Genomic DNA, 24,134 nt, shown 5'->3' on the forward strand with positions numbered 1-24,134 from the left:
TGCCCGCTGATTGGTCGGGGCTGGCCAATCAGGGGCGCCAGGTGAAATTTGAAAGCGAGTGGAGGCGGCAGCGCTGAGGGAAGCGGAGCGGCGGGGCCAGCGAGGTATGGTGGGGCTGGCAGCGCGGGATGGGTTCGGGGGGAGAACCTGAGGCAGCCCTCAGGGGGAGCTGGGAGGCGGTGGGCGGTTTGCTGTGATCCCCGAGGATCCAGGGGATCCAGGTCCTGACTTTAAAATGATATTTGTGTTTGCTGTAATCTGTAAGCACTGCGGCTAAAATAGGCTACTGCTTTGTTACTTTCCTTCTTTCTTAATCCAGGGTGTGGGATGAGGGTATCTTTGTGTTAAAAGCGAGTGGGGAGCTCTGTTACTGCATTTGTCTTCTTCAGGTTTCACGTGATCGTGTCTACAGGATTAATTGCTTAAAAGCTGGCAGGAGGACCTAAGAAAGCCTACAGTACAATAGCTAGAGCAGTACTTCTTAAAATGGAAGACAGAGCATAAAAGTCCTTGAAATGTGTTAAAATGTTTGCCACAGTACAAGGCGAACTCAGGTTTTTGTAAGCTTGCCTGATAGCTAACAGCTATTGTATGGATAAGGTACCTTCCACAAGTTAAAAAATATGCCTGCAGTCTGGATAGCCTGCTGTATTTATAGAGAGCAGATAAAGAGACTTAAACATTGGAAATTTAACCTGTAAATTGTCAGAGTCCTGAGGATTTCCTGTGTATAATAGCATGTATTGTTTCTGACAGCTCAGGCAGAAGCTTCATGATCTCTGCTCATAGTTTGGTACACTTGGATGGCATCTCCCTGCTTTGCTCCTCTGTTCTTTGCCTGGTGGTTGCAGAGGCCCAAGCCTAAATGCTGCTACAGAGTAATTAAAGAGATAAGGAGAGAATCATTCTGATGTTAACAAAGCCAGGTACCCATCCTTGGGGCAGACTGACTCCTTGAGTAGCTTGCTAGGTGTCACAATTCTAAGGAGGAATCAAATCAGGTGAGAGTCTGGAGGGATGGCTCTTGGAGCTTCCAGGATTGATGCACCAAGTATTAATCATAGAATGGCCTGGGTTGAAAAGGACCACAATGATCATCTAGTTTCAACGCCCTGCTATGTGCAGAGTCTCCAACCAGCAGACCAGGCTCAGAAGTGAGCAGTTGGGATCATACACAGACAGTTAGCTTTTAGTTGAAAGAAATGTCCGTTTAGTTTGGATAAACTTCTTGGTTGGGCCTCTCAAATCTTTAATATTATCAGCTTTACCACCGCGACATCCACAGAGGATGGCTGTAGAGTCTTGATAGTAGCTGCTGCTTTTAGGAATGGTTTTCTTTTGGTGGGTATAGAAAAACCTGCCTATTACTGGAGGTAGATAGTAGAGGTATGCTTCCACTAACTGTTTTCTGAAGAGCTTTTCATAACACCAGAGGAACTACTAACGAGCAGCCCAAAGATGAGATGGAGAAGTTCATGTATTAACTTTCCTTAATTGCTTACCTGTAAATCAGGATAAACATGACGTGTGAACTATGGTAGATTCCATCTGGTCATTTGCAATGCAACCCTTAACTGGCATCTTTAATGAATTTCTGAAAGTTGGAACGTAAAATGAAAAGACATTAACCAATGAAAGATATTAATCAGGTGCTACTGATGTGCACCAACTCTTCCAGGATTATATGGAAGACATCTGGTCTCTAACCTGAGTACTTTAAGCTGAGTTTTGCTTTTTTATTTCCATTTGATCATTTAAACTTCCTTAAGCTGTTTTGCCCTCCTGAAGCGCTAAGCGTATTGGGAAGAAAAAGATGCAAAGCATAGCCATATAGATTTCTGACTCATTCATTGTCTCTAATATTTATCCCAAGCCCTTCCAAATGGCTGTGCAAGCCCTGCTGGTGATGTGCAAGTTATTCTAGGCATGGATACTTACCATGAAGTTGGGCACAAGGAGCTGCCACTGCCAGCCCCAGAGCACAGACTCACCTTATGTTCCTCTCCTGAGGAAGCATGAAAACTCTCAAAAAGGCTTTAGAAGGGTGCAGGGAATCGTGCTTTTTGCATTGCTGTAAGCACAGCATGTACAGATCAACTGTTGCTTTCATTAGGTCTTCCTCAAGTTAAAAAAGTAGGGAGAAATCCTGCTCGAAATAAATGCTATTGTGTTGCAGTTGCATCCTGGAAACTCAATTAGGAACCAGAGCCAAGTGCTCTGATGTGTGACAAAAATGCCTTGCCATCAGATAGGCCATAATCTAAATGCTTAGTAGCAATGTTGCTTCCAAGTATTGTCCTACAACCTTGTCATTTGCTTGCTTGTCTCCTTAACAAGAAAAACATCTGTGTTGAAAACAGGCTAGTCAGTCCCTGGCAATGACAAAGCCTTCCCTGCTAATTCTGTCTCAGAGTTGTTGATTACTTAGCAAGCAATCTAGCACCTTGAATACATAAAATGAAGAGTCATTGCTGAAACTGTCACTTGTACATGTACCAGAGAAAATGCAGAAATGAAGAATCGAGATCTATCTCTGTGACATACAAACTCAAATTAAAAGGGCAGAACAAACCATGTCTCCTTTTTTTTCCTATCGTTACAATTTTTGTCCAGGATAATCAAGATGGCTGCTACCTCCCACTTTGCCAGTCGGTACAAAAAGGATTTGAGTACAGAAACCATCAGAACAAAAGTTGCTCGCAGAAAATCCATGCTCCAAAAGGAGAACAGACACAAGTTGTTTGAAAAGGGCAGACAGTTTGGACTGACAGATGTCAATGTTCAGGTGTCAAAAACGAGGGGGATTTCTCAAGTAAGTGGGGCAAGTGAAATGTGCTCACAAGAAAACAGCAGTTTGAAACAGAGTAAGTAAAGCCTTGTTATATAGCTTTTTAAATGTGGTCCATGTTTTAATTTGTAACTATCACTCTTTGTAACTATTAAGAAAATAGACTTAATACCATCCTTTATGACTCCAGAACTATTTTTCAGTCTTTACTTAATTTCTTCCACAGCATCCTAAGGAAGAATGCATTGTGCTGTTAATATTCACTAGGATGGCTTTGTTATTTAAGAAGTGAATGACCTTGATCTATAATCTCATCTTTGTACTACTGCTATCTGTTACATGCTTAAAGAATGGTTAGAAATTGGCAATGCATCTTGCAATTTCATTTTTAATTTGCTCCTTTTTGTCAATTTCTCCTTTCTCTGGGAAAACAACTCTTGCACATACTAGATTCTGCTGCATGGCTCTTCTGTGTGATGATGACTAAAGAACTAAGTAATTCTTTAAAGCTATTTACAGAGTTCTTTAGAAATATTTCCACATTCAGTATTTTGATAGGGAAAAAAATAATTGAAGGAAAGACTCAAATCCCTATGGAATCACATCAAATACATAACTTGAGAAATTACAGCTTGATCATCTTCGATAAACTTTAACGTTCAATGGTTTGTTTTTTCCAGACAGACACATCACTCAAGGTTTTGTTCTTTCATGTTTCATGTCACTTACTCTAAGCTTCCAGCAGACTTCAGTATTTGGTATCTAAAGCTGATCTGTTCTTCAGCTTGCAGTGATAATTACATAACCATAGAGTTGACTGTAACTCATTGAACGTGGCCATACAGTCCATTCAAGTATTTCAATACAGAAGCTGGTACAAAACAGCTGATTAATAAACTATGTCAAAGTGTTTACTTTAGTACTAGTAGCCTTGCAGGAACAGCCTGTACACTATAAAATGGCATGAACTTGCAGCACTTCTAGGATGCAGATTTGAGGACACGTATTTGCAAGCTGGAATTTATCACTGAATACACTGCAGAGAATTTAGGCTTTTAGCAAGCTGACAGATCATGTGTTTGTGTTATAAAACAAATTGAAAAGTGCAGGCACATATTCCAGTCATTTTATAGAATCACAGAAGGGCCTGGGTTGCAAAGGAGCACAATGCTCATCCAGTTCCAACCCCCTGCTATGTGCAGGGTCGCCAACCAGCAGACCAGGCTGCCCAGAGCCACATCCAGCCTGGCCTTGAATGCCTGCAGGGATGGGGCATCCACAACCTCCTTGGGCAACCTGTTCCAGTGCCTCACCACCCTCTGGGTGGAAAAACTTCCTCCTAATATCCAACCTAAATCTCCCCTGTCTCAGTTTAAACCATTCCCCCTTGTCCTATCACTATCCATCCTCACAAACAGCCGTTCCCCCTCCTGTTTATACGCTCCCTTCAAGTACTGGAAGGCCACAATGAGGTCTCCCTGGAGCCTTTTCTTCTCCAAGCTAAACAAGCCCAGCTCCCCCAACTTTTCTTCACAGGAGAGGTGCTCCAGCCCTCTGATCATCTTAATGGCCCTCCTCTGGACCCACTCTAAAAGTTCCACATCCTTCTTGTACTCTTCTTGCTGACCTAGTGTTTTCATCTTGGATCTTGGAACATTTTTCTAGCAGTTCTCAGACTTGCTTAGTTTCTGACTTTTCCTTGGATGAAAAATATCTTCAATGTAATAAATCATGTATATCTGTACTTCAGAACAATCTACAGATGCAGCCACCAAGAGGATGAATGAACGCAGGGAAATGCTTCAACGCTATAAAGAAGAGAAGGAACTCCGAAAACTAAAAGAGCAAAGAGAAAAAGCAAAAAAGGGTGTGTTTAAAGTTGGGTTATATAAACCTACTGCATGTGGATTTCTTTCACTTGCACCTGAAGTTCCCACAACAACAAAGCCAAAAGAAAAGGTAATAAGAGTAGCAGTAAATATCTAAATGAATCTTATGTAGTATATGACATTAAAATTTATGATTATGTAAACAATGTTATGCAAGTTATGTAAAGTAAATATAGTATAAATAATTCATAAATATTTTACAATAAGGAATGATAAGGGAGTAATTCTTTTTTTTAGCAAAGCAGGAAACACAAGAGTTGTGTTAATTTTTGTAGTTATGACTGTGGCCTCACTTCAAAAAACTGTGATTCATCTGCAAATAAAAGAGCTAAGCTATTTTAGAACTGGTAACTTGTTTGTATTTAGTCCATCTGAGTTTTTCAAATTACACACTTGATATGTTTTGACTCTCAAGTGCACAGACTTGTTGCTTTACCTACTTAGGCTTCTTGCTCACTGTCAGTGATGGCAGGGAGAGAAAGGAGCACGTTAACTCTTGTTTCCTTGGGAATGTTTCCAGGCAGCTCCTGCTTTCTCTGAGAGGATTACTCGATCAAAGGCCAAGAACCAAACAGAAAAGGCTGTGATATCAACTGCATCGAAGCCCTCTATGGTTTGTCCCTTAAATGAACTTTAGTGAATAAACTGGGAGAAAAAGATGTAATTATCCTTGAGCATGTAAATCAGGGTTGTATTCTGACGTGAAAAACGATACCTCCAAGCAGGTTTTCCTGATGAAAAGGGCAGATTAGGTCAGAAAAGCTTTCAGCATGCTGATAGAATTTATTGTGATGATTGAGCATTGTGTTGAACTGAGCTACGGAGTTCGATTAAGTCAGTACAGAGAAAAGTGCATTGATCTTTCAGATTCCTTTTTCCATGTGAGATATTATTGCAGTCAGCGAGGAATGCAAGTAAGAATAGAGGCAGTAATGAGACTGAAAGTAAATACTTTGGCTTGGAGAACCTCTCCTGGATGCAGAAAGTCTTCTGTGAATGCAGATTAAGTCAGTTCTTTTTCTGCATTACACCACAGCTTCAAAAAGTTGAACGCAGCAAATGGACTGCTTGTTAACACTGTGCATGTTTTTGCTCTCACAGTGGGGAAGAACACTTGTTCTTAAAATTCAACCTAAAAATATTATTGTATGTTATGCCATCTTATTTAGCTACCTGTTTAAAGATGTGTGATTGAGATGCCCATCAGACCCCATAAGTTTGATTTCACGGAGCCTGTAGTGAAGAACTGATGCACAAAACTGTTGAAATCTTATCTATTTGGCATCTTAATTTCATACAGATGAAATATTTAACTTGTAGAATATTTCACCCCACATTAATGTATGTAAGACCACCACTGCCAAATTTATTATTTTCAACAAGCTGGATATGAAGCTGTTATATTTTGAGAGAAAATTTCCTATGCCAGAAGATCTTTATCTTGTGTTTTCCACCTAGTCTGGATAATTAGTAAGTAGAACCAGTGGCTAGAAGTCGAAGAAGATGTAGCAGTCGTGCAAATTTCCATTTAATGCTGCAGCCTTCAGGCCTTATAAATGAAGATGTATGTCGTTGGAAAGCAATTACTGTAGCTATCACTCATGATAAATTTTTACTGCTAGAAGTTGGAATCAATTCACTGTTGGCATATTTTACTAGGACTCTTGATAGTCTCATGGTTTTATTTGTATTAAAAAGTAGGTTTTCTGAGGAATTTCATCAGCAGTAATCTGTAAAAGGAGCTATAATTTGCATCTAGCAATCTTGCCTTGTGTAACTTGAATGCATTTGGAAGGTTTCCAATCATGGCTGCGGGGAGGGAGAACTGAGTTAATTCTGATCTTTTTTTTCCTGAAAGGCGGCTTTTAGATCACGTAATATGTACCAAGATGCAACAATAATTACCATCTACTTTCAGAGTAAACTGAATAATTTTCTTCATTCTGTTAGATAAAATCTTAATTAGTTGGTATTTTAACACCTGAAATGAGCTATTTTAGTTATCCTTAATATCACTGTAATGTTTAAAATACCTTTGTTCTGAATTACCTGCCTTTTGTTTTACTGGAGCCTAGGAGAGAAAGATAAAGAAAGAAGCTGGGCTACTTCATTTTAGCAATCCTGGTTCTTCATGAAACGTGATATTTCCTTGCAGGTCTGTGCCAATGGGCAGAGCGTGCGCCCCACTCAAGCAGGACGTAAGCAGATGAGTACAGACAAAACGACTGCAAAGGGGAAAGGTATGAAACTGAATGATCCCACATCTGGGTCTGAAAGGACATGGCTGGTTATTCTTTTGAGCCAGTAGTTGTAGCACTGTGGGAGTGAGGCAAGGAATGTTTTTAGGAAAGATCCCCAGTACATATTGGGGTTTAGGGAACAACTGTTTTTAGAATGACCATTTCTTGCAATTAGAACAAAGGCAACTGCTGAAAGACTATGGATCATATGACTGTAGATATTTTATATACTTGTAGCTTCTGTGGACTGGGGAAGATGGAATGCAGGATATTTAATGCAGTTGTGGTTACCGATGATCACTGCAGGAAAGGGAGAAGAAGGTCAATAGGCAGAATTGCATGGCTGCTAGCTGTATCACAGCTGGAGCTATACAGAGCTTCCTATTTACCTCTAAGGGAAATATCACATGTTGCTGCTGTTATAGATTAAATGACTGGGTAGCCAGCAGGGACAGGGAGGTGATTGTCCCCCCCTACTCTGCTTTTGTGGGGCCCCATCTGGAATACTGTATCCAAGTGTGGAGCCCCCAATACAAAAAAGACAGGGAGCTGTCGAAGTGGGTCCAGAGGAGGGCCACAAAGATCGTCAGGGAACTGGAGCACCTCCACTACAAAGACAGGCTGAGGGAGCTGGGCTTGTTCAGCCTGGAGAAAAGAAGGCTGCGGGGTGACCTCATTGCAGCATTTCAGTACTTAAAGGGAGCCTACAAACAGGAGGGGAATCAACTCTTTGAAAGGGTAAATAACAGCAGGACGAGGGGAAATGGTTTGAAGTTGAGGGAGGGAAGATCGAGGTTGGACGTCAGGGGAAAGTTGTTTGCTGTGAGAGTGGTGAGGTGCTGGAACAGCTGCCCAGAGAGGCTGTGGATGCCCCGTCCATCCCTGGAGGTGTTCAAGGCCAGATTGGATGAGGCCCTGGGCAGCCTGGATTGCTATGAAATGTGGAGGTTGGTGGCCCTGCGTGTTTGACAGGGGGGTTGGAGCTTCGTGATCCTTGAGGGCCCTTCCAACCCTGGCCATTCTGTGATTCTGTGACTTCAGCTGGAAAAGACAAGATATATAAGTAGAAGACAAGCTGATATAAGTAAAATATGAATTTTGGTATTATAGATATCCCAAAAAACAGCTAATTATATGAGCTGTAAATATTTTGAGTGGAGTTTGGTACTGTGCAGTAGTTATGCTATTAATGCTACATGAAACCTATTATATAACATAACATTGAAATAGGTTTAGAAAGAATAGTCTTCTGGTAGAGCACGAGTGTTTAGCACAAGGAGCAAGAGCCCCAACTTCTGATACACACTGATGTAACCGAGTACATTTGTGATTGTCTGCTTCCATAGATGACAAGCACAATCTGTTGTTTTCATATTTCAAAACAGCTCCTTCTGTATCTGTCTAGCTGTTGCACTTCCAATGTGAAGATTCCATACACTTCTCGAGAAAACAAAACAAAATTAAACAAAACCAACCCAAGCCATGTCTGTTTAAGCAAGTAGAGAATACATTTAATAATAAATTCTTCCTGGTAGTGCAGAAATGTCAAGGCTTCAAGTTGTTAATGCTAAGTCATGTAGAATAGTTAACACATGATATTCTGTAATTCAGTGTGAAGTTATTTTCACATCACCATGTAATTAAGTCAGCAAGCAGCAGATGTCTATTTAAATAAATTTCATTCATGCCTTCAGTGAATGCTGAACAGATTTCTCATCAGTGTTTGAATAACAATTAAAACATTAATTTAGATTAATCACTAGATTTGATAATGCTTTTGGGGAATGAAGAATATGCATTATGTACTTAAACACTAGTATGAAAATGTTAGGGAAGTGCATATTTGGGTAAATCCAATGTTATGGTTATTCAGCAAGTAATTTTTTTCCCAACTTGTCAAACAGCAATTCTGTGGAAAGCAGAGCAGCATTTTAAAAGACAAATATCATTAACAATAACCAAGTGGGCTACTAGATTTTCTACAGATATAGAAAGGCAGAGCATGAAATAAAGAGCTGTTAAATTTTTCTGTGCATGTTAATGCTATTGGTTTTGAAGGTAAAAGGAAAAGGTGCTAAAACACATGGATGAAAATGGTTAAAATGGCAACGTAGTGCATGAACTTGAGTCATATTTTATAAAAAATATTTCAGGTATGATTAAAATTAAAGGATACTTTAATGTAATTTAATAAATTCACACTTTAGAATGCTTTAATGTAATGACCAAGGCCTCACTGGCTGTCACAGAGATGGCTTGCTTAAGTTTCCAGCTGTGCAGAGAACTACCAGTTATTCCACCAGAAGGCTTCATCTGAAAGATAGGATGATGTTGATACTGAGATTGCAGGAACACTGAGGAGGGTTCCTTAAGCTTTGTACTTAGCATCTGGCACACTGATACGTTGGTCTTATCATGATACTGGAAGCACTACTGTACAATGAAGATGTTTCCTGTCAAGGTTCTGCAGAGTATCAGCTTGATGCCAAGGCTGAGCTGTGCTGTCTTTGTTTAGCACTCTTTGCACAGAAGTGATTAAACCACTCCTCTTGATTCTGGTTGGTGGCCATGCCTGTGGCAGGAAGGTTGGAACTTGGTGATCCTTTCTGTCCCTTCCAACCCAAGCCATTCTATGATTCTAACAAACTAACGTAACTGATAGTTACTCGTACAGCCTTCTGATTAATGCAAAACCAAAGCTTTTAATTATATTACTTAAACACATCTCCTGAGCAAGCTTTGAAATCTCTGGAATTAATATTTCTTAGTGTTGCAGCCTTCAGCCCAGACAGCATCAAATGTAAGAATTACCAGAGCAGCTGCCTCTGCAGCTAAGCAGGTGCCGAAAACAGCTGCAGCTACTACTGGTAAGTGAGGCAGTAAGTATAGTCCATGTGTAGCTGTTATCTAAGTATTTGATATGGTGTACAGAGGTGTCCTGGCTGATACTGTGTGTGTGAGTACTGGAAACAGCATGTGAATTTGTACTGCTGCTAAGTTCACTGTCAAATGATATACTAGGACAGCATTGTCTTTAGGATCTTGTTTATCTCAGACACTCTGTGCTCTAGAGATGCATATCAGCTTGTTCTGAACTGGCTTAGCACACTACATTCTGCTGTGTAGCTATCTCTTTGGAATAGATAGACTGGAGCAATCATGCTAAATTGTCATGTAAGAAAATGAGCAAATACCTGTGACTTAAAATCTCACCTGAAACTCTGTTGGAATATTTAAATAATGATGTTGAAACCAACATCGGACAGTTTGCTGTAAAAATCCATCTGTGTGGGCTATCAATATAATAATTATAGATTGAAAGAACAAAAACTGGACTAATAAAGATTTGCCAGTTTGGTGTATTACTGTTTAAGGATTAATAAGACTCATAAAGAATAGGTATGTCTGGACAAGATGGGATCCCACGTTCTCCAACTCAGGAATTTTTTCTTCATGTTTGCTTACTCAAGTAGGGGAATTTGATGGTTTAATGAAGGGGATATTTTTAGAATTATGATCTTGTCCTCAAGGTGTTCTCCAAAATGTTTTGCAATATCTGTTATATGTGAACAAATAACCCCTAGGTTGAAAGTGCATACTGTGATAGTATTGGTTTTGATCCACCGATAGAAGTCCTGTGCCATGCATGAAGTCACAGTCTAAACTCATTTGACTTCAGTCTCTTCAGCCTTTAAGGAAATGAGGTGACTCTTTTTAAGCACCTGACAATACGTAAAGGCTAATGGCTTAATGAATCTCTTTTCCCAGTGATTTATCTCTTATTAGACTGTTAAATCCTAGGCTAGATTTTCTTTTGAATGAACACTTGCAATTAGGTATCTGCCTTCTGGCCCCCTCCCACTCAAGAAGCAATGCCATCTCTCCCTGTCTTTAACCACCAGACTTTTGCATCAATCTTTTGAAAACATTGGTGAATGATTCTTTTAATCAGATGTGTTTTGAGCTCCTGGAGTTTGTTTCTTTTTAGGTAACCTGTCACAGAGAAAGCCAGCAAATGCAGCAAAGCAGAAGAAAGCAGTCAAACCTGACGTCATAGAGGTAGGTCATGAAATATTTGAAATGGAAAAGCAGTAAAATTGATTTAAGAGCCAGTAAAAATAGTAGTGCAAGTGTTTCTTAAATATAGACGTACTTGTGTGTCAAAGTAACAGAAAGCTCACTAATAGATTTTGGGACAAAACTGTACTTATGTTGTAATGTTAAAACCTAAGACCAAATTTGCTTTGCAGGTATGGATGACTTATTTACCAATCCTCGAGTTTTGAACAGAGATTTAAATTTGAGATCTTTCATGACACATCTTTTATGTGATGTTTCCGCTACTTAAAAAAAAAAAATAATAATACCAAGATCTTTTTCAGTTTTCTGGTTTTATCTAATGTTTATAAACTTCATACAGTGCATTTATTCTTGCAGCTTACTCTGAATGTATCCTTTCAATGACCAGGTAGTAATAATGTGAGGCTTTAGAGTCTGAGGATTAAATGCATGTTCAGTTTTTGAATGCCAAGAACGTGGTAAATATCATAGGGAAAAAGATTCCCAGCTATAATTAAAGGTAGTCACTTTTGTTATCCCACTGAAAATCCAAACCAAACTTTACTGCTTCAGTGTGGAGACCACTGTATTTGAATTCACTGTGTCCTTCAGTTCAGGTTCCTAAATGGTTCATGTTGCATTCATGCCCTGACAGTCCTGTGCAGAAGCATCTGTTTATTTCCCCCTCCCTACACTCCCCTATTCCCTCTCACTTAGTGCTTCCCCCACATCTTCCTTCTCCAGTCCTATTTCAGCAACTGCAGCTGTGTACAAGTATTGTCTCAAAGCTGGTTTATTTGTGCACAAACACTGACAGGAGGTAAAAGGCACTTGTATCTTAATTCAGGTAAGGACCTCTTGCAGGAGTTGCTTGATGCTGCTAGGTGGTAAGCCCTTGCTGTAATCTTAGTCACATTGCCACAAGAAATCTGTTAAAATTCAAAGCTTACATTCCAAGCAAGGGTATCTAAAGTATAACAGAATTTCCAGTGTCTTGAAGATGCATCTTTTCTCAAGAAACAGTCTGATATCTTTTGGCTGATTTGAGCTAACAATATCTTGATACAGGTACCTCAGAAATGTTCTGAATAGTTGTCTTGCCACTCATCTCATAGGAATGTGAACTTTCTTCTCTTTCAACAACATTCTCTGCTTTTAAGTGCACTTGTATTCTCCTTTTCTTGGGCTGCATTCCTCAACTATCAACTTGTTTTAGTTTGTTCTTCAGCCTTTAAGTTAGGTTGTGTGTATAAACTGATTATTCAACAAGCCTAGTTGGATTTGGAGCCAGTATGCTACTCAGCTCTTGAGGACTTATCACCTTCAAGCATTTTCTTCTAACAGTGAGAGAAGCATTTGCTGGTTTGAATTACTGCTCCACTAGGCAGGTGCTTTGCTGCTCTGGCCCCTTCAATGGATTATTACATTCCTCATAGTCAATTGCTACCCCTGCTGCGAGAATGATTTGCAGGTGTCAAAAGCTAGTTGGACCTATGGTAAATCAAGACTTCTGTACATGTACACAGTTGTAGAAAGCAAATTACCTGAAATTGTTCCTTTTTTGTTGGCTTTCAAGCACTCATCTTATAATTCTGCTAACATCTATTAGTAAACACTCTGATTCGATAATATCGTGCTTATTTTGTTTGTGCAGGTAATTCCTTTTAAACATGAAGTGAATGAAAATGCTCCACTGGACCCAGTGATATGTTCAGCATCAGAACTTAAACAGGAACAGACGTCTGGAGAAAAGAACAATTCTGCTTCTGGAAGACCCAGAGCACGCTCCTTTGCACCACAAAATTTTGTATTTCAGCCCTTAGAAGGACTGACAACCTACAAAGTTACACCCATGACTCCTTCTAGGGCAAATGCATTTTTGTCACCTGATGCCTTCTGGGATTTTTCCAAATCTCCAGTGTAAGATTCTTGCTTCTAATAACCTAAAATGCAATGCAACTTTTGTGATGCTACAGCAAATATTTCTGATATTTCTGTAGTGAGATTCCATGTGTAACAAGTTGTTGATAACAACTGATCACAGTTGCTGTTATTGCATGATCAAAAGTGGCCTTAATTTAGCAAGGCAAACTATATAATTGATAATCCTTCCCATGCTTTATCTATTTATCTATTTTAATAGGAATAGCTTGTTGTGTGAACCAAAAATAGTCTTCAAATTTTGAAGTCTTGTGTGTTTGGTCATATCTCTGGTCAGTTGCTCAACATTTCTTAATTCTTAAGCATATCTCTTTTTTTTTTCCTTAGTAATACAGTTGAAAAATCCAGTGAAACTAAGGTACAGGAGCCTAATTTAAAAAGTCAAATTTCACCTTCTGATCAAGACATTCAAGAACAGCAAATGACTACAAGTTTGCAAGGAGAAGGTATCAAGTTCATGTATGGTTTATCACTGTGCCTTTTTTAGTTTTTACCAGATTCTGAGTAAATGCTTTTCATATTTCTCAGCAAGTGAATCTGATGAGGAGTCTTCCATTCAGAAATCCAATGAAACAGTATCTGTATCTACAGAAATGGCAGTGACTGAAACAAAGTCAGTTGATATAAGAGAGCAAGAGCATGATGTGCCCTATTTCAGGTTTGTGTCTATTTGTTTTTCTTCCTGGTTGTCTGTTCTGGGTCCTGAACAAGAGTAACAACTTGTTAACAGTAGCTTATAGTGGTTGATGTCTGTCAGTAGCAATTCTGGTGCTCATTCATTGCTGTCCTTCCTTTCCTATTGTTAGTGCAAGTAAAGAATATAAAACTCTGAAGACTAATGCTGCATCCTATGTACATAAAGCTTGAAAGTAATATAAACTACATTACAGCTAGTCTTAACTGAAGCAATCTAATGGGTTCTGCTCAAAGACTGTGTAACTTGTCTGAAAGCAAAAGGGTAATAATAATAATTAACAGTTACAAATAGTGACAACAGTTGGAATGTTCTCAAATTACTTTTTTCATTATTTATTTTAAGAAACATTCTTCAGTCTGAGACAGACAGACTGATGTCTCAGTGCCTTCAGTGGGATGGAAAACTTGAGCTGGACATTCCAGAGGATGGTAAGACTGAGCTGTATTAGGCATTAGTAATAGTATGCTCTATCTCCTAATATTAAATCTTAAGTGTAATGTTTGAAGTGACAGTAGTGAATACTGAGCTGATAGTGGTTGATGTTGAAGTGCCTATTGCAATAGCTTTTCTGTAAATTCTAAGTATGTTTGAATGCATAAGCTTTAACAAATATATATAAATGTTTTAACTTGCATGTGCTTTTTTATCTCAAAGACTTGCAGAATTGGTAGCAATTGGGTTTTTTTTGTTTTTTTGAAAGCAAGGTTAGAGGATTTCAGTGGAGAGATGGGCTGCAGATAAACTGCATTTCAGGTCTGAACTTAGTTTAAACAGCAAGCAGATTCCAAACTCCTCAATTACTTATTTATATCAGTTGTGGAATGATGGATGATTCCAATATATTCTAATTTCTTCCCTTGTTTTCTTGTTACCATCAGCTAAAGATCTCATTCGCACAACAGTTGGCCAGACAAGACTGCTTGTAGCAGAAAGGTTTAAACAGTTTGAAGGACTGGTGGATAACTGTGAATTTAAGCGAGGTGAAAAGGAAACAACATGTACAGACTTGGATGGATTTTGGGATATGATTAATTTTCAGGTATGTACTTGCATGTTTACCTACTATAATAAATACACACGATGGAGGTATTTACAAGCAATGCATTGAAACTTTTATTCATTTAAATATTCAGACTCAGATATTTTTTTTCTATTAAAAACATATGTCCTTGTTTAACATTTTGTAACAGTGAATAGTACCAGCTGATATACTGTGGTTTTACAATTCATGGACCAGTTAAGCAATCTTTTGTAGAACTAGTTACTGGAAAAAGATGTTTTACTTATGCTTATTATATCTCTGGGGATGGTTCAGGTTTCTTCTGGTCATCTGCTGGTTTACACGGAATCACAGAATTGTAGGGCTTGGAGGAGACCTCTAGAGATCATAGAGTCCAACCCCATTGCAAAGCAGGCTCCCTATAGCAGGCTTTAGTTTGCTTTGGTGTTTGAAGCAGAAGTATTTAACAAATATAAGCATGGCTGTGCATTTCATCTAATTTCCTAAACCAGTGGATTTTTGTGTGTGTGTGTGAATCTTGGAAATTAAAGTTGGACTTCTCTGGGATTTCTAATAGATTGAAGATGTGAATAAGAAATTTGATAACCTGCAGAAGCTTCAAGATAACAAATGGCAACCAGTTGCTGTACCAGGCAAAGAAGTTGTCAAGGTATGTATGGCTCCTAAAGCATTAAGATACAGCAACGTATTGAGATATTGAAAATAATTTGTAAGCTATTGGAGTAATGAACACTTTTCTCAAATGCAAGTTCCTTCTAATGCCCTGCTTATAGATGTTGATGATGATCAAAAACTCAGTGAAATTCTTTTCAAAGTTCACCATTTTGCACATGTGCTCAGAGTTGGTGCTTGTGATACTAGTTGCCCCCTTTGCTAAGAACTAGCATTGACTCATGGAGTCCTTGAACTCTTTGTTAGTAAGGCAAATGAGTTAGATTTGGAACAGAAAATTTACCCTTTGAATGTAAAACACTTTCTCTGAGCTACCAGTGTTGGCACTGATGTGTCACAGGAATTTAGAAGTAACTGACAGTTTTAAGCAGTGAGTGCTAGTTCATAATGGTGACTTATTAAGGTAGGACCATGGGTAGCTAATCCTCTAAGCATAAATAGATCTGACACTGCCCCAAATGTGGGATTGATTATTGCAAAATAGGCTTTAATGTAAGTTATTTTATTGCCATTTTGGTTTGGAATATAGAATCGTAGAATGGCCTGGGTTGCAAAGGCCCAGAATGCTGATCCAGTTCCAACCCCCTGCTATGTGCAGGTCACCAACCAGCAGCCCAGGCTGCCCAGAGCCACATCCAGCCTGGCCTTGAATGCCTGCAGGGATGGGGCATCCACAGCCTCCTTGGGCAACCTGTTCCAGTGCCTCACCACCCTTTGGCTGAAAAACTTCCTCCTAATATCCAACCTAAATCTCTCCTGTCTCAGTTTAAAACCATTCCCCCTTGTCTGATCACTATCCATTCTCATAAACATCCATTCCCCTCCTGTTTTATGCTCCCTTCAAATATTGGAAGGGCACAACGAGGTCTCCCTGGAGCCTTCTCTTCTCCGAGCAATATGTTGTTGTTCTTAATGACTCAGCATTAAGAATCACATTCACACTGCCTAAACTCCATGCCATTCCTTGACTGTTCATCTGATCATAAAATTGATATGAAGATCACTAAGAAACGCCAAACGTGGAACTGGAGAATTGTAGTCTTACATCAGCTGACCATAAATGTCTCAACTGTAGTTACAGTACATGACACAAAACTTCCTTTGAAATATGAATGCCAGGAGAGACTTCACTGGTTAACGAGTGTCTGCCCTTGAGTTACTTTATCTCTGTGCCACTAGGAGTCCCTGCATCCCACTGTTTTTGAAAACATTAACTACTACAGTTAGAAAAAGTTCTAAGGAAAATATCAAATATTTCTGAGCTGAGAACTTGGTGTGAGAAACTGACTTAAAACTGGCATTGTTGAATCCAAGACTTTCTGGAGATAAACAGCGATCTTGCCTCTAGCAGGCCTGCTGCTGCCTGTGTCCAGCAGCCTCCTGGATGTTTACATGCAGCTATTTGTCTGAAGCTTCTATTTTCTTTTAATTTCAGAAAAAGGCTGTTCCAAATATGGTCTGTAAACCAAAGCTGGGAGCAGCTGGAAGGACTGCTGCCCGAAAGCGGCTTGCTGCTGTAAAAGCAGCTATGAGGGATAAAATGAAGCACGATGGAGTTGCTGATAGTTCGTATCAGGATAAGCAACCAGAAGTAGAAAAAGTGGTTTTTGAAGCAGGATTTTTCAGAATTGAAAGCCCTGTGAAAAGCTTTCCAGGTGGGTGAAGCTTAATCATTATTTCTCTGACCTGAAAATGCTGAAGAGATTTGAACCAAGCTCATTGGAGACAGATTATGCTGTTTATACTGGCTATAACTCCAGTGCTAGGCACAATTAATGTTTCATCTAATGATTTGTTACGTCAGGGAACCAGAGTAAACTGTTCTGCATGATTACCATAATTGCTCAAATCAGAGTGATGTGAAATCTCTACTTAGATACAGAGTTAAAAGCAATTGGATCCATTTTTTTTCTTAATGTACATTTAGCAATGAAATTTTAATCTGGACATTCCTAGACTTAGCAGGCGACATGTTCAGAGTCAATGCAGGCTGATGGCCTTTATTTGTAAGATAGGAATTGGAATTATTGTGAACTAAATTTTGCACTGCTGTCTTTAAGCTTGCAAATACAGCACATCTGTAATCAGAATTTATGTGCATCAGGATGATAGTGTATTCCAGTCTGCTAGGAAAGCTGCTGGAAGCTTTTCTTGAGCAGAAGCTCCAAATAAGTCTGTCATTTGGGCATTTATCTTATTGCAGTCTGTGAAGCTAGTGCTTTCACTGATCCTTGTTTGACAGCTGCTCTGCTTCTCTCCACTATTTCAAGTGCTAAAGATGATTTTGAGTTTCCAAAGATTTTCTCAATGAATGTTATAAAAATCCATTAGAAATTTATCTTTTTTAATTCTATCAGAATTATCTAATATGAGATATTGAACTTAATGTCAACAGCTTCCACCATGTGGATTTAATGAGAACAGCAAATCTCATTGTTTCAGGTTCTTTGTGAAGGAGTAGTAGTGCTAAATTGCTTAGCTGGTGCTATGGTAGCTTTGTAACTTATTGGTGTGGTTGCCACCACATATTTATCAATTTCTGCTTGCAGTGTATATAACAAATATAATATACAAAACACACAAGTAGTAGTAGATATTACTAGCTAGAATCCTAACAATTTCATCTCCTGGAAACTGCTGTTGTAATAAAACATTAAATGCTCTTTTTCAGGTTCACTTTCAAAGATGCCTTGCAGATCATCCCAGCAGACTTCTGAAGGTCTGACAGCTCCAAGATCATCCAGAAGAGCTTTGCTGCAGAGCAGTTCTGTGCTTTGTAACCCTGAGGATACAACTGCAAAGCAAACAACGCCACTGCTCAAAGGCTGCCACCCAGCACAACATTTGGAAATGCACCCATTTCCCACTGAAACAACTCTCCCTGGTGGTTTTCTTGAACAAAGGTAGCTACATTAAGGCAGCTTTTAATTGAGCTTTGTGCAAATAATTGTCCAATTTTAATTAGAATAATTGATCTTAATGTCCATTAAGAGTTAACCTTTATCCCTCCCACACTGAAAGAAGGTTGTGAAGTCATTCTATTTTTTCCTTTCCTCAAGCAAAAGTTAGGAGCTTTGCCCAAATGTAGTCTCACTGCAGGGTGGAAGTTTTGGGGTTTTTTTTTGTCCAGAAAATTTTATATAGCTGACTTGTGCCAAACCAGCGAGCATAATTGGAGAGCTAATTTCAAATCAGTTGTGCATGTCAAAATCTTTTGATTGAGAAGAATGAAAAGATTGTTGTTTCTCTTTTCAGCATTTCCCTAGTTGCAGAAGAACACAATCCTGGCACAGCAGAGGGGACTAGGGTAAGTCATGCTTAGTTCATGTGTGTCCTTTAACATCTTTGTACTATTAGCTGAAGACAAAGAGTGACAGATATTCACATCTTAAGTGGGTGGACATCTTGATTGATTATCCTTGTGTGCAGAAATGTGATTTGATACTTCAAATCTACCTATTGCAGCAGCTCTCATTGCCTGAGGAAACTCAGTGCTGTGTTCAAAGCTTGTCCTCTTGCTTCTTTCTTGCCCTGTCCCACTCAGGATAAGGGTGCCCAAGTGCCCAAACCTGATTTGCTGGTTTCACAGTTGGTTTTTATTAGCCCTGGGTACTTGGATATCTGATCAAACATTCAAAATATCTTCAGTGTTCCTCAGGATGAGGCTTTTTCCTGTTCTGTAGGACACAGATTAGGACTGCTGCAGCTTTCTTGCATTCTCCCTATTTTTGGAGCTACCTTTTGGAGCTCTTGATGGCTCTGCTGTATGATGCTTATCACTTGTCCAAGCACTGCTCCTTGAAGCCCACTTCCTGTTTTTCTGGTGTGAATTCTTAAATGGATTTGCATTGGGAGCTAAGCCTGAAAGGAACAATAGTATCTAGCTCTCTGGGTCTCTGTGTTGCCACATCAAACCATGAGGCTGTTAAACTGTTCAAAGGTGCAGCAAGAGCATTGTTAGTAACATAAGTATCAGAGTTCAGAAATCTGTGTCCTGGTACGTCTGTTGGCTTGGTGACATGCCAGTTTCTGAGTAGCCATTGAAGTCCAGAATACTAGTCCATAGTAGTTCCTTTCATTGGGGATGTAGGGTCTTAATTTTTGTTACTTCTTGGATCTATACATTGCTGCAGCAGACTTTATATATACATACATGTGCACACATACATGCTTGTATTTTAAAGTGTTACTATTTGCTCTTATTCTTTTTACTGCTGTTTTCACAAGTAACATGAGAAGTTACTTGTTGGTGATGCTACTATCTGGGGAATCTGGCAATCTTTAACATTTGGTATTGCTGGTAGTATTTTTTTGAGGTAAAGTCTCATAAGAGAACAACCTCAAAATGCTTTTTGGCACTTTAAGTTCAAAATCTGTTTGTGGAAGAATTTCTTTATATACTCTTTAAAAGATAATCCCATTTATGAGGGTGCTTGGCAAATAGTTCACAAGAAATAAATCACAGTGTTAAGCTCACAGCTTTGCTTTTCCTGACCTTTGTACAAGCTGGAGTTCAAAACCTCTCTTCTAAATTGCCAGTAAGACCTGTAGATGTCATGTATGAATTGTGTTTAACACAATACAGATGTGTTGGTTTTTGTAAACTCACTTCACTTGAATGTCCTGGCCACCTTTTCTCCTTTGTGCTTGCTGCATCAAAGCTACCAAACTGCTTTTTACAGCAGACAAAACAGAAAAGGAAGCTTCCTGCTGTCGTTCAAACTGCTTTATGTCCTTCTGATAGCACTGATGTTTTGCTTCTGGCTCTCTGGGGAGCAAACACAGCTGACATCTGAGCTCTACAGAGGGTTAGGAACAGTTAAAATTCCTGTTTTTTTTTCAGGTGCTGAAAAATTGTAGCAGTGAATTGAAAGTAGTGGATGGCATGGAAGAGATAGAACTATCTGCTCCAGAACAACAGGGACAAGATATCACCATGTGCAGTCCAGAGAAGGGTATGTGCACTGGCTTCAGCTTCACTCAGCCTGGAGAACCAAAAATGTATCAAATGGGTACATATCTTCAAGCTGTTGCAGTTTGTGGTATTGCTAGGTTCTTAGGTTTATTCTACAGACTTTGTAGTCTAAATATTATTCTTTGAAATCACTGCTATTGTAGTTTTGTTAGTCTGTGCATGCTTGTAGCAAAACCTACGTTTGTTAGTATGACTTATCTGTGCTCTGCACGTGAACAAACAGTTCCCATTACTTTTCTATGTAATTTCCCTGTGGTACATGAAGCAGAAACCTGGTAGAAGAGGCTTGCAGTAGAAGTAGTTGCAAGCTGATCTGTTTTGCTTCAGTAAATACAGAAAACAATGCTGTTTTCTCAGCCTTAGCAACATCAGGCTAACCCTCAGAAGAAAATAATAAAGTGTTGTTATTTTTCAGATGTTTTGTCGAGAGATTTGGCTTCCATTGACAGAACTTCAGATACAGTAAGTTGACCCTTATGTTTATTTGGCTACAGTCTGCTTGTTACAATACCATTAACCTTTTCTGCAGAATCAGTTTCTACATGAAGTAAATTAAGCTCTGGAGGATGATGTTATCAAACCAAAGCATACAACTTACTCTAATAAATGCAGGCCACAGTTTCTGTCTCCTTGTCCTGGCTCACACTCATTCCTTGTTGCACACATCAAACATAGGACAACTTGAGACTTGTAACAGAAGAATGACTGATCTCTTCAGGCTGATCATTAAAATGACTTTTCTTGTGGATTTCCTTGTAGATATTTACTAACATAATGAACCACCTGACTTTTCCTTCCACTTACTCGGAGTTTTCCAGGTCTGTTCTATCCCATCTCTATAGATTTATTTTCTGCAGACAGAAGCAAGATCCAACAAGATAAAACAGATGTACGAAAGTTCTCAAATAGTTAAAAGAATTTGGATGTACAGTTTTCTTGGTCTCACATAGGAAAAAATCCTCTTTAACATGTAGATTACTGCTTTAAGTAATGAGTGCCTTCAAAAAGGACCACCTACTGGTTCCTTATTTTCTGCCTAGAAACAAGCTTGCAGGATTCCTTAGGAAAGCCATGGATCTTGAAGTGGTGAATGACTTTTTTTAGGCAACATCCACAGTTCCAAATACCACATAAAGACAAATACATGAGCATTTCTGCATCCACGAAACTGCTGTAGATTTCAGGAAGGGTTTCAGATCTTCCTGGCAGGTCTTTGCTTTGCATGTTCTGAAGCTGCAGTGTGTCCATAGGGGGATTTGCCATTAGCTTGTTTTGTGTGCCCTTGCGGAGCTGTTTTGTAGAACAGATAACTGTTGCTTTTGAGTGCTTAATTCCCACTGATTTCTCCCATAGCCCATGCTGGATGGTGAGCTTCCCTTCACTCCAGTCAAGAACAACGTCCAGAAGTTTGCAGCAGCTGAAACATTCAGTGACCTGATTGTATTTTCTCCTCTTTCTCCCTCTGGAGAAAAATGAATGACTGGAAATTTAAAATGAGTAAATTATATTCAGTAAAAAACAGAGGCTGTCTGAAATACCGTCTGCAACCCTTGAGCTGTGTTCTTCATGACACCTACAGTATTTCCTAGTGGAACTTGGTAGAAAACTTGGTAACATTTCTGCCATGAGCAATAGTGCAGTCATTGCACTGTGCACATTGCTGTGCAGTTTGCTGGCTTTACCTCCTGCATCCAATGAATACGTATTCTTATTTTTGTATAATTTCATGTGTTTCTTGTCTCCTTTGAGTTGTGAAACTGTCCACCTTTAATCTTCTCTGTCTTGACCTTAATTACTTCATGAGTTGTTTTTATAAGAGATGGGATATGGTTTGTGTAACAGACATGTTCCATTAGCTGCACCTATCTACATTTGTGATGAGGGCACCTCCAGAGGTGCCTGTTATCTACCCCCAAGCACTGTTTTGTATTCAATCAGTGCTGTGAGTGTGCTGTTGCACCCTTTAGTCCAGTACTCCGTGCATTAACTGCACCTAATCAGTAGATGGGATGAGGTTTGATTCTTTCCTTTCCTGTGGGATTTTTCCTATTGCCTAACAATCGCTTGCTTTGTAACAGCAGAAATTCAAGCATTTCAAAATCAGATAACATCTATTCCTTACATTGTATTAAATAGGGATGGATTTTTGAAGATGCTCAGTGGTAAGCTGTGTCATTAAGTACCTTCAAGCTAAATTCCATTTTCTCTTATTTTTTCATCTGGAAGTCTCTTAACCACTCTCCTTGCACATTTGGCTGTTAACCTCAGCCTCCTCTTGCATCTTGCTCCATAAGCATTCTCTCATCTGGACTAATATATTTAAGCACAAGGAGGGTGCCAGTTCCTCCTACTTCAACATGGAGTGTATATGTAGTAGAGTACCTCCAGTTCTTATATTTTTAAGAGGTGTCTGATTAGCCTGCTTCTTGTAATGCTGTTCTTTGTGTGGTACACACATTCTTCCACTGGCCTTTATTGTCAGCTAAGCAAATGTGACACAAACCCTTCAGCAGAAGGCATTGTCATTGCATCTGGGGTTTCTTGTTTGACTGCAGTTCTAACTTGGAAGTTGTGTACTGATAGCACTGAAATAAATGGAGGAAGCTGACCTGACCAATGTTACTGTGCTGGAATGAACTTTTGGTTTTATAGATAGCTTCAAAAAGATAAAAGGCAAGTTCTCACAGAATCATAGAATGTCTTGGGTTGGAAGGGATCTCAAGGATCACGAAGCTCCAACCCCCCACCACAGGCAGGGCCACCAACCTCCACATTTCAGAGCAGCCCAGGCTGCCCAGGGCCCCATCCAACCTGGCCTTGAACACCTCCAGGGATGGACGGGGCATCCACAGCCTCTCTGGGCAGCTGTTCCAGCACCTCACCACTCTCATAGCAAAGAACTTTCCCTTGACATCCAACCTCAATCTGCCCTCCCTCAACTTAAAACCATTTTCCCTTGTCCTGCTGTTATCTACCCTTTCAAAGAGTTGACTTCCCTCCTGTTTTATAGGCTCCCTTTAGGTACTGAAAGACTATATCTCTTCTCAGTGTTCAATACTGCAATCAATAGTGCTAAAGGGGGATTTCTGGATCTGGTGTATACACTTAGGGCACTACTAGTGTTGTGCTGGTCCTAGGCTAGAACTTTGAACACTGCGGTTGTTACTTGGCAATTGTATGGATAAATGAAGCAACTGTTACAAAAGGGTATGGGATGTGTCAAAGAGATCCTAAACAACTTCAGTAGTGGCTCTTACATTGTTGTTCTGCAGACAAGATTGGAAGAATGTTCCCTTTGCTGTGAGTCATACTTTATTTACCAGCGTGACTCATGTGATGAACTTGCCAGTAAACCTCCACCCCACCCCTGAAACTGCTCTTGGCTGATGGGGAAGTGATGAGGTGGGAGAAGCACCACAGGGCTTGTGATCTGTGTGATGGGGTGTGCAATGTATGTATGGAGTGCATCTCCCTCAGGTTGGAAGTGTGAGAAGGATATACAGATTTAGGGCATTCTAAGCAGCTGTGCAGGCAAAACAAGTCTTTGAAATGGAGGAGGGGGGAAGTTTTGTTTCCTTCAGCCTTAGCTCTGAGCCCCCTCCTGAAATGCCTTGTTCTGGTCAGGATCAGACACTTTTGAGTTTTCAGTGTTCCCTAGTGTTGAAGTGGCACTTTGTCACTTATGCAAAAGCCTTCCCAGCCTGGCCAGGCAATTCCTACTCTCGTGTTTCCCCTTTAGAGAGAACCAAAGCACCACTTTGCAACAATACTTTGATATAAAAAGTTCCTCTACTAGCTGAGGCTAAAATGTTGATCTGTTATCTGGGACTTCCAGCAGTAATCTTCAGCCCA

General features: G+C 39.6%; 1 protein-coding gene across 1 annotated transcript; it reads left to right on the forward strand.

Moving 5' to 3' along the window:
* Positions 1–22,890, forward strand: DLGAP5 (DLG associated protein 5). The gene is made up of 19 exons (XM_031605421.2): positions 1–104; positions 2,614–2,864; positions 4,539–4,747; positions 5,198–5,290; positions 6,833–6,917; positions 9,686–9,784; positions 10,906–10,976; positions 12,631–12,896; positions 13,245–13,363; positions 13,446–13,575; positions 13,957–14,042; positions 14,493–14,653; positions 15,192–15,284; positions 16,743–16,962; positions 17,979–18,210; positions 18,563–18,614; positions 20,151–20,262; positions 20,698–20,744; positions 21,636–22,890. Exons 2-19 carry the CDS (start codon positions 2,624–2,626, stop codon positions 21,756–21,758), a joined length of 2,439 nt encoding a protein of 812 aa, XP_031461281.2. The 5' UTR covers positions 1–104; positions 2,614–2,623; the 3' UTR covers positions 21,759–22,890.
* Positions 22,891–24,134: the final 1,244 nt, after the last annotated feature.

Source organism: Phasianus colchicus, chromosome 5, assembly GCF_987193195.1.
Source record: "Phasianus colchicus chromosome 5, bPhaCol1.hap1.1, whole genome shotgun sequence".
NCBI classification, from domain to species: domain Eukaryota; kingdom Metazoa; phylum Chordata; class Aves; order Galliformes; family Phasianidae; genus Phasianus; species Phasianus colchicus.